Source organism: Solanum stenotomum, chromosome 2, assembly GCF_019186545.1.
Source record: "Solanum stenotomum isolate F172 chromosome 2, ASM1918654v1, whole genome shotgun sequence".
In the NCBI taxonomy this organism is placed as follows: Eukaryota; Viridiplantae; Streptophyta; class Magnoliopsida; order Solanales; family Solanaceae; genus Solanum; species Solanum stenotomum.
In genome coordinates this window covers 2,357,647-2,368,623 of record NC_064283.1, presented here as the reverse complement: position 1 = coordinate 2,368,623, position 10,977 = coordinate 2,357,647, and the positions used below count along the sequence as shown (strand labels likewise).

General features: G+C 34.8%; 2 protein-coding genes across 8 annotated transcripts; one reads left to right on the top strand and one right to left on the bottom strand.

The window, feature by feature from the left end:
- Positions 1–315: 315 nt before the first annotated feature.
- LOC125855378 (uncharacterized) lies at positions 316–5,420 on the top strand. 2 transcript variants are annotated; one of them, XM_049535098.1, is made up of 6 exons: positions 316–492; positions 2,997–3,098; positions 3,608–3,784; positions 4,402–4,500; positions 4,603–4,848; positions 4,931–5,420. In XM_049535098.1, the coding sequence occupies exons 2-6, from the start codon at positions 3,039–3,041 to the stop codon at positions 5,213–5,215; spliced, it is 867 nt and encodes a 288-aa protein (XP_049391055.1). In that variant the 5' UTR covers positions 316–492; positions 2,997–3,038; the 3' UTR covers positions 5,216–5,420. The 2 variants fall into 2 exon arrangements, with proteins under 2 accessions (XP_049391055.1, XP_049391056.1); XM_049535099.1 differs by lacking the exon at positions 316–492 and adding an exon at positions 729–887.
- Positions 5,421–5,834: 414 nt separating this feature from the next.
- Positions 5,835–10,713, bottom strand: LOC125854835 (uncharacterized protein At1g01500-like). Of its 6 annotated transcripts, none has more exons than XM_049534420.1 (3): positions 10,230–10,713; positions 8,515–9,371; positions 5,835–6,264 (listed from the first exon to the last, which is right to left on the bottom strand). In XM_049534420.1, exons 2-3 carry the CDS (start codon positions 9,208–9,210, stop codon positions 6,040–6,042), a joined length of 921 nt encoding a protein of 306 aa, XP_049390377.1. In that variant the 5' UTR covers positions 9,211–9,371; positions 10,230–10,713; the 3' UTR covers positions 5,835–6,039. The 6 variants fall into 6 exon arrangements, with proteins under 6 accessions (XP_049390377.1, XP_049390374.1, XP_049390376.1 ...); XM_049534417.1 differs by having other exon boundaries at positions 10,194–10,400; XM_049534419.1 differs by having other exon boundaries at positions 8,515–9,367; positions 10,265–10,400.
- Between the last annotated feature and the right edge of the window lie 264 nt (positions 10,714–10,977).

Genomic DNA, 10,977 nt, shown 5'->3' with positions numbered 1-10,977 from the left:
CTTATTAAGAAAACAATAATTGATAGAGTAAGTATACTATTTTACCCCTATTAATTATGAAGTGAATGAATTAAAAATTTGAGATTTTCAAGAAGTTTTATATTTTTTAAAGTAATAAATTGACGGTATAATAGAGAAAAAAAATTTATCCCTTTTTTATCTATCAAAATGGACAAGTAATTAGGGATTGAAGGAGTACCAGGAATTTGCCGAAAAGCTTCTTAACATAAAAATGTCTTATGGTATTTTATTTTTATTTTTTTATTTGGCTATTGATTTATTTTTTTTTGTATATATATATGAGAGAGAAATAGGTGTGTGTAGTTCTCACTCTGCTCCTCAGATATAGAGAGAGAAAGAAGTGCGTGAGTGTATGAATTAATTTTTCTTCCATTTATTTTATTTTTTGGCAGAATTTGCATGACATTCGGTTGAAAAAGGACCTCAAGCTCACTTTTTTGTGCTTCTTCTTCTTCTTCCATTTCTCGTCAGGTATAATCAGAGTCGGCTGCCGCCGCCGTGGGTGGCGGAGGGTTTACCTGTGTTTTTTTTTTTACTTTTGCTTGTGAATTTGGGGTTTTGTNAACTTAATAGCAATATGGAAAGTCAATTTGCCGAAAAGCTTCTTAAAATAAAAATATCCTACGGTGTTTTATTTTTATTTGGCTATATATATATTTTTATTATTTTGTATATATATATGAGAGAGAAATAGGTGTGTCTACTTCTCACTCTGCTCCTCAGATATAGAGAGAGAAAGAAGTGCGTGAGTGTATGAATTAATTTTTCTTCCATTTATTTTATTTTTTGGCAGAATTTGCATGACATTCTGTTGAAAAAGGACCTCAAGCTCACTTTTTTGTGCTTCTTCTTCCGTTTCGCGTCAGGTATGATCAGAGTCGGCGGCCGCCGCCATGGGTGGCGGAGGGTTTACTTGTGTTTTTTTTTACTTTTGTTTGTGAATTTGGGGTTTTGTTTGTTTGTTTGCTCTGTTTTATGTGTTTTTCTGTCAGTTTGATTTATTTGCTGTGTATGGTGTAGGTTTGACATGTTTCTGATTTTTTTTTTTGTAGTTTTTTAATTATTGTGTTAGCTGTTATAGTGGAGTTGTTGGATCTGTTGATTGTTTGTTATATGCGTTGGTGATTTTTATTTTGTTTGTGTTAATCTAAGGTTAAATATTAGTAGTACTTGATTTGGGATTTCCGTCATAACTACTTTGACTTGCTGTAATTTGACTGAGTATCTATAGAAACAACCTCTCTACGCGAGGAAGGGCTAAGGTCTAGGTACACCATTTGGGAGATGTCAATGGTTATGTTGTTGTTGTTTTTATGTTGAATTACTCTCGAATTAGGCTGAATAGCTGAAATGAACTTGGATGGAGCTGAATAGATACAAATGATTTTGTAGTTGATTGAGTGGCAGCAGATTATTTGTACAGGGTGTGTTAAATTTGTGATGGCTTAGGGGAAGTTTAGTTTTTTTTTTCTTTCCAATATTTCTAATCTTGTAGTCCCTAATTGAAGTAGAAAATTACGAAACGATTGTTCTTATTCATGAATCACCTCTCTATTGTTGGTAGATCACGAGTCAAGCAGCAGGGGGCTACCCCTGCTAAGGTTATGTTTGGTGATTTTTGTTGGTCTACCACCTAACTTGTATTTCTTCCAGATAGTTCTTTTTCTTTTTAAATGATGAATAATGAAAATTTGTTTTGAGAAGTTTATACTCAAAAGGATGAATTTTGCACTTAAAAAACAAAGAAAGCATAGTAACTAATTTTGCTGCGATTTGCAGTTTATCTAGAAGCCATGTTTTGATAAGTTGAAATCAAAGAAGTTTGCAATAGTGTTTGTTTATCAAAAAGAGTTGCGAGTACCTTTGTATTTGAATTATTACTTGATAAAAATAGTTCCTTTGTGCTTGAAAGCCAGTGAACGTAATGTGGTTCTATAAAAACATAGGCTAGAAGTGTGGAATGCATGACACTAATTTACCCTACATTAATTAATGAATGTGATATATTTTTTTTTTTTGTGCGATATACCTTAGCACTTCAAGTCTACTTTACCTTAAATTAGTAGAAGTCTTGAGCATTTTTTTATTTGAGGCCTTGTTGCATTCTATGAAAACATGGCAAACTGCAAACTACAAGTTTTATAGTGCAAGCGTATGTGCTTGCAGTGAAAATTGATCCCTTTCTGGTGGGGAGTCTTGGTGGTTGAATGCTATATGATATGTCAATTTTTTTTATAGGTAATGTGAATATTTTGTGTTCTTGCTGCTCTGATTCTTGTACTTTCATGAATTAGCTGGTAACTCCTGATAAAAAAGATCCCTAGTGAAAGATGCATTGAGCATTCTTCATATTACTTATTAGGATCTCGTCCCAAATCTATTGCCAAGTTGTCTTCTAAATACAGAGAAATACCTAATTACCTATCATGTCGTGAGAATCTGCACTTTACTTTTATACTTGCTGATGCATCTGATTCTTCAAAGTGGACAACTTGATAAAATGATATGTGTTTATTGACAATACCTGATGGGGGTTTCTGGACCTGTAATAACTCAGTCACCTTTAGCAATTTACTTTAGGCAAGTTTTCTGCCTCTCAATTTCGTTATCCTCTTTGACAAAACATATAAATGTTGATCGGGGAAGCATATTAGACTGCGACATTATCTTTCTTTGATATCGATGGTAAATTGTTTTGTAATTGAGAAAAGCCTATCTGGGATTTAGGCAATATGTTTGCCTTTTTGTCTTGTAGTGATTCTTATAGAAGCAATAAACTGCGTGTAGAGATTTTTGTTACAAATCTTAAGTGTTTTATTTAAATAAAAGGCTGGTTACAACATTCTTGCTTACCAAAGCCAATTCCCCTTGTCTGTTTATGTCGGCAGTTTGTCTGTGAGAAAAACATCTGCATTGCTACATGGGTAAATTAACTATTAACAATCTGTTACTTATTTAATTAATCATTTTTTCAGGTAAAGCTCAAGTAAGAGACGAATTATAGTAGCATTCACACCATGTTTCGTCGCAAGAACCACTCTAATAGTGAACAGGGGGTTGAGGACCAGCAGCTCAAGGTAACCAATAGTCCTGTTGTTTTTCTTTGTATGTTAATATCCTCTTGCTTTCAATTAGATTATAGATTGGATTTCTCATGTAGTTGTGATTCTACATTTTTAGGGAATTGTTTTCTTATCATTGTCTCTGTGGAAGAGGTGTTGGTGTTCTGTGCATGTGTAGTCCTTGCATATTAATACTTATCCTTACCATTCGGTATACCCTTTGTATACAACTGTTTTGGCCATGTTCTGTTCATGCATTGTCCTTGCATATTAATACTTATCCTTATTTTTTGGTATACCCTTTGTATACGACTGTTTTGGCCATGTTTATGAATGAAAATATTTTACTTTATCAGAAAAATTAATACTTATCCTACGAATGTTTCACGAAAGATGATTGAATCCTCTTGATGCTGCATGGCGAGGATGATAAATATAGAGTGAATTTTTCAAGCATTGGCTTATGTTAGCTTGTTATTATCCTGTATAAGCTCTTAGAGGTTGCGTGTCTTCTTTTTTTTTAGGTTAAGGAGCTTAGGGCTTCCCTGGGGCAACTCTCAGGGCGCAGCGCACAGTTCTGCACTGATGCATGTTTAAAAAGGTATTTGGAAGCACGGAACTGGAATGTAGATAAAGCAAAGAAGATGTTGGAGGAGACGCTTAAATGGAGATTATCGTTTAAACCTGAAGAAATTCGCTGGGTAAGGGAACAATAGATTTGCAATAATGTGGTTATCTCTTGTTGTTTGCACTAATGTGGTTATCTTTTGTTGATAACTTGTTTGTTTATCAGAGCTACATATCGAACAAAAAAAAGCTTGTTAGTGAGAGCTAGAATGAAAAATCTAGTTGGAAAATTATTATATTTTATATTAGTGATGTTTGAACCAGCTTGCTCGCACCTCAACTAGTCTATGGGGTGAACTATCCAGTCCATAAGCATAGTACCAAGGTCCTGCCACCAAGGTTACAGCTGGTGGGCCCGCACCTACTGTTGTACTGGGATTCAAACATGGGATCTCCATGTTTTGACTTCCATGCCTCAACACTGGGCCACTTCCTTAAGCCATAAGAGGTCACATTAATAACCATGACCAGTTTTAATATTGAAATATAAGCAGTATGAGTCTTTTGCAATGTTGTGTGGATATTCTAAAGGAGATACTGAAACTGTACTGACCACTCGACAATCAATTTGCCTTACCATTCTATGCTCTGCCAATTTCATAGTTAGGCCTCTGCAGATACAATTTCCTGTAAAATATTATATTAGTTTACAATTGCTTCTGCTGACCATGAAATGGTGTTGCATTGTTAGAATGAAGTAGCGAAAGAAGGTGAGACTGGGAAGGTGTTTAAAGCAAATTTTCGTGACCGCCATGGCAGGACAGTCCTAATATTGCGGCCAGGAATGCAGGTAATGTACAAGCAAGTTGATATCTTCAAAAACTTTTCTTTTGATATTTTTAATTCCTATTCCATTTTGTGAAATTCTTAAAATTGTTGCTCATATTTGCAGAACACAGCAGCACTAGACAACCAGATGAAGCATTTGGTGTATCTAATCGAGAATGCCATTTTTAATCTGCCAGAAGGTCAAGAACAGATGGCCTGGTTAATTGACTACACTGGATGGTCTATAACCAATAATGTTCCTGTAAAATCTGCTCGCGAGACCATCAATATTTTGCAAAACCACTACCCTGAGAGACTCGCTGCAGCACTTTTGTACAATCCACCGCGACTTTTTGAAACATTTTGGAGGGTTTGTTTTTAGTCCTCTTTGTTTTTCTTACCTCCTCCTGCTAGTTGAACAAACCTAGCTCATCTTTTTTTTACTTTTCCAGATTGTCAAATACTTTATGGATCCCAAAACATTTCAAAAGGTCAAGTTTGTGTATCCAAAGAACAAGGATAGCGCGGAACTGATGAAGTCATACTTCGACGTGGATAATCTTCCTACTGAGTTTGGAGGAACAGCGACGACACTGAATTATGATCACGAGGAGTTCTCAAGGCAAATGGCTCAAGATGATGTGAAGGTCGCCAAGTTTTGGGGTAAGGACAAACACCCCCCTGGTCCCGGTGGCAATGATAGTTACTCTGCAGTAGAAGTTGCTCCAGAACCTTAATCTCTTACTCTACCAGCCACTGCCTGAGCTTAAATGATTGCTCCACTGACAAAGTTCAGTCTCTTATATGCCTAACTAAGTTTAAATAAATAACGAGGAATGTAAGATCATGTTCTCAGACATTAGCTTATTTCAGATGAACTTTGATTGTAGGTTGTATTTTGATTTATGCAGAAATCAGAAAGTACTAAATTTTTAAGCCTTCCTATTCCCCCCTCTACCTCTTTAATTTCTTTATTTCAAAAAGTTTGTTAGATGTATGCAGATTTTACTATTGACGCTTCGTGGTTGAGGTTGTTGGATTTGTGGTTGTTAAAATCTGTGGTAGAGGTTGTTAGATTTGTGGCTGTTAAAATCTTTGGCCTTCATTAGTTTGAAGTTGTGTCATGTCTTGTCTCAATCTTCCGTCTATAGTTGGGCAAACATTTCCAATACACTTCAACATCAACTATTTACATAATTTATTATATTGCACACCCCATATATTGAGGACAAGTTGTACTGATTAAATGAACACCCCATATATTATCATTGCTGAAAAGGCACAAATACCAGGCTATAAGGTTCTCTCATGAAAATCCGTCCTATTTTTTGTCAAAATAAATATTTACACATTAAATAACAATCTCAACATGATATAATATTACCTAAAAACATGTCCATACAGCTTTAGCAACTGTTGCACTCCTCAGCACCAAAATGCAGCAAACAGATTACACGTGAAAAAGGAAATGGTTAGCAACGTCGAAAATGTCAAAAAAAGTACAATATATTTTTAAAACAAGTATCTCTCTTTTGTTAGCCTTTATATGTATACTATGTAATTACATAAGGCGCCTTCTTAAGTTTCGTGTAGTACGGACTAATAAACCAACTCCTACTCCAACTCCTACACAAATGCCAAGGCCAATCCCAACACCAACTCGGACCCCAGCATTGAACCAGGACATTTCTCCGTCTTCACCATCCATAAGTTCTGTTCGTCCCCAGTACATGCTGTTGTAGTCTTCTTCGCTTTCTGGTTTGTAGTTTCTGTTGTATTCTGTTACCTGTGAAACACAAAATGAACTTCAGAAGCTGTGCAGTTTCCATCAAGTAATTACGCGTCTGAGAAGCTGTGGGATTCATCTAATTAATTGCACCTGTTGAACTTACTTTGTGGTTCAAAATAAATAAGTACTAAAGAATTACTAAAACCAACCACTGCCATGATAATATGTTTCAATCGAAACGACACAGAAAACTTAATAATCAGAAACAGTTGATGAAATGCGACTAATTTTTGTCAACTTCAAAATTAAAGCAGCACATAGGCAATACTTACGCGTGAGCTGAAAATTTCAAACTTTGGATTTACTTTTAAGAAAGGTCAACTTGAGTTTGGAACAACGTTGACGTATAACAAGCTAATATGCGTTATGTAATGGATTGGATATCCCAAAAGAAACAAATATCATTAAGGTTGTCATATGGAGTGCAAAAAAATGTAAGAACAAAACTGGATGGCACTATTCAATCACACAACATCAGAGTAAGGAGCCAAGTGATATCATCAGAAGCAGAATTCATATATCATAGCATTTCTGAAATTAATCATGAAGATGGATAGCACGTGACGAATTCACACTCAATTATCTACATGAGAATATTTACACATGGGATGAAAGATGGATGGCCTTAGATTTTTGCAGCTGACACTTCAATATTGTCCAACTGAGAGACAATTGGGAGGAAGTTCTCTCAAAAGAGCTACAAATGCTCGGTAGCAATGCAAAATTAACAAAAGATAGGTTACAATGGAAGAAAAAGATCCATACATGTGATAACTACTAGTAGAGGATTTGTTTTAGACTCGTTAGAGAACTTTTAATATTATTATTATTATTATTATAATTTCAATATATATTGGACATATTTCTCACTTTTATTTTATTTAATATGATAATGATATGAAATGAGCTCAAATGAAAAATTGAGGATTCATATAGCTAACATTGACTTGTTTGGGACTGAATCATAGTTATTATTGTTGTATTACATCTGACATTTAGTTTCGAGATAAATACGCATTCAGACCACCTACAAAAAAGTCCATCTAATTTATGGAGATTATGACGGAAGAATCTATTCTAATTAGCTCAAGGTAGACACCAGAATGGTCAAGTACTCTTGATGAGCTGAAATGGAATGAAAATGAGAATAAGATGGCAGCCCATCTAGTTGCCATCCTGATGAAAACCTACCATGCATGCCAGTTTCTAGAAGGTAGGGACAATGCAATAAGAAAGAATGAGAAATTATATATTAAACAATTACTTAAAAGTATGAGCTGCCCATACCCTCTGACATGTTTAGGATAAGATTCTATTTCCAGTGTCAGGTAGTTCTCCTTAAAGATGCGAACTTTTTGTAGCTCGCAACAAAATTAAATAAACATGTTTCATGGTATGAAACATTATGAAGCTAGATGCAATGGTAGAGTAAACCATGACGACTGACGAGTTGTCAGGGTCGTGTTTTTACTGATTAGTCCCCACTATGTCAATGGAATACCATTAATGTAGTTACCTTTGGTTAGAAGACATATATTTTGAAGGTGTCTGTGCAATCAATAATAACAATTCTGAGGAAAGAGCTGTGTATAAGATATCATGCATTACTTCTTGATAGATCACCAACAAGGAAAAGAGACGTAAACATTTTGGGGCTTAACGTATAAGAATTTTTTAAATACAATTCGCACAAGTGAAATTGTGTATAGTGTACCCCTGTTGTCATTTGAAAAAGAGAAATTGTAGAAATGTTCAAGTCACTTTAGCTGATCATTTGTGCAGTCCTAACCTAAGTTGTTCGGACTCTCCAAAAATGTTGCCGCACCTATGTCAGATCCTCCAAAATTACACTACTTTTGAAGGACCCAACACGCACCTAGTGACAGTTTTGAAGAGTCGGAGCAACATAGGCTCTAACCATTAGGAAACTTTCAAAGATGACATGCCCCAATGTATTTTTAAAAGTCTCTTTTCCCACTTTCAACTTTTTCAGCTTGTTTTCACCACTAAAATAACTTCAAATTCAGTTTGAACCAAAGAGGAAGACAGATCCTAAAACATTTTTAGGTCTCTCGAAAAATATCAGAAAGACACTAAATAAACTGAAGGCAATGATGTTGATTGTCTCATTCCACCTATTGGTTAACTATGTAAAGAGTTTGGCTGTAAGCATATGCCATATCAACCATTTTGCATGTTTAAGATTTCGATTACATAAGAAAAAAAGGTCTGAGGAACAAATAATACCTGCAGATCATGTCCAGATGAGACTTCTTTATGCTGTTCAGATGTGTCATGCTCTGGAATGGAGTCTAACATACCCTTTCTTTGGTGCTTCTTCCTGTGATTTAGCTGCAAAGTCTTAGTTATGATGATAGGTGTACCAGCGAAGCAACCGGTAACATAGACTTCAATTGTCGGTGACAATGATTCAGAACCCACAATGTGTTTTCCCTTCAGAAATCCCGTGCCAGCACTCATAACTGATTCACAGTTCATGCTCCATCTCCTAAGACAGTTTTGAGAATCATTGATGTTGGCCATCTCCAAAGTCCCAGAGAGAAAAAGATCATCTTTATACGAAACCTCAAAGTTCACACTCCCAGTCACTCTTATACTATCTGTGCTCACAAATGTAGCTTCTTCAGCTTTCTTATCAACACGGTCCCTTCGAAGAAAGCAAGAGGCTCCTTCTGAGTACACAGAACATCTTTTACCATTTACTTCAAGCAGCGTATCGGGGCTTAGAGGGATATGGTTAAGCGTAAGACTTTCTGGGGTTGAATCATCGACCATAAAATTGCTGATTCTGATGTAAAAAACTCTAATATCAAACCAAGATAACGATAATTTCCCACAAGATTGGTAAGAGGGGTGCCTTATAATTTGAAGACCAGGATCAGCTGGTTTTCCATTGCTTAGAAACTCACGTGAATTCTCCATGTATCGTAGCTGCTTATCCCTCACTAAAATCCTTCACCATGTACTCATATAACAAGAACATGATCATAGAACTGTAAATCTGGCACCCCCGTAGGCCTAGGAACCGTGTTTCAATTCAAATCCCTACTCAACACGGTGCCTTCACGAGTATCTTGATCTGGCTGACAACATACATCCATTCATTTTCCAATCAGACAATCATATAGCACTAATAGTTTGTAAAGAAAACAAAACAAGAACCGTAACCGAAACCGAAAGCATAAATGGCATGAAGATTTTGTCAGGTACCACAAAAAACCAGAATTCCAGGAACAGAATACCTTGATACAAGGAACAGAAAAGACAGAATCAAGGCTATAAAAAGAAAACTACACTACCTTACAAAAAGGATTAAAAGGTAATTTATTCCAAACATAGAGGGGATCACACGAACAAGAAACATAAAGATTCACAAAAAAAAAAGAAAGCTTCATATGAATTACTCACAAATTGTTTTGTTTTTAACCAGAAATTGCATCAAAACAACATTATCCACAAATTTATCATTAATTTTGTTTTAAACAAAAGAAAGGTGAAAACACATAATAATCAAAATCAAACACAACCCCACCTGCAGAACCATAGATTAGAAGTTTAAAAAGTAATAAAGATTGAATCTTTTTCTACCTTTTCACCTCTTTCACTCCCAAAATTATGCTATAAAATTGCATCAGAACAATATTATCCACAAATTCATCACTAATCTTGTTATTAAAAAAAAGAAAGGTGAAAACACAAAATAATCAAAATCAAACACAACCCCACCTGCAGAACCACAGATTAGAAGTCTAAAAGGTGATAAAGATTGAATCTTTTTCTACTTTTTCACCTCCTTCACTCCCAAAATTATGCTATAAAATTGCAAGCCATCAAGAATAAATACCCCTAACTCAAATTCTTAATACAGACAAAAGGTGAAATCTTTTTCAACCTAATAAACTTACAAAGGTCAAATCTTGAATCCACAACCACAAGCTCACCTTCCCAAATTGTGCAAAATTATCTATCAAATCACTTTCAAAATTCCAATGAAGGAGCTTGCTCCCTTTGATTGCCTTTCTCCAAATCTTGTGGCCCAAAATAAAGTACAGTGATGCTGCTTTTTGGAGTCTTCCTCCCAACAAATCAGCTTTTTTTTCTCAGTGTGTGTGTATATAATATGTATATATGGACTTTAAATAAATCAGGAAAAGTTTATTGACAAAAAATATCCAATCAGTAAGTGTATACACAACAAAAATAAAAAAAATATTGACCACCAAAAGGATGTGGCCTCCTTTAATTTCAAGTTTTGAATTCGAGCCTAGATATGAAATTGTTTTTGATTAAAATGCATTTTGTTTTATTATAATCTTATGTCATGTGAATTTGAATTAATTAAATTTTAATATAATTATCAAACATAATTCGAAAACCAAAGAAAAGAAATATTCATGGTGATTTTGAAGGGGTGTGACTCATAGATCTTGAATTAGAATTGAACCTTATCTGATAAGGGGATTATTTTTACGAGGTCGGCATCTTTAATTTAATTGAAAGTGATATTTAGGTTTGAAGAACGTAGATTTTGACCAACTTTGAACTTAGACCACATCTTTATTTTTATTTTTATTTAGTGTTTGATCTCTGTATTGAAGTTTGATTATTTTAGATTCACATTATGTAAGACCTCAATCGGGAGAAGCATTTCCTATTAAAAAAAATTATACTTAAAATTCAAATTTAAAA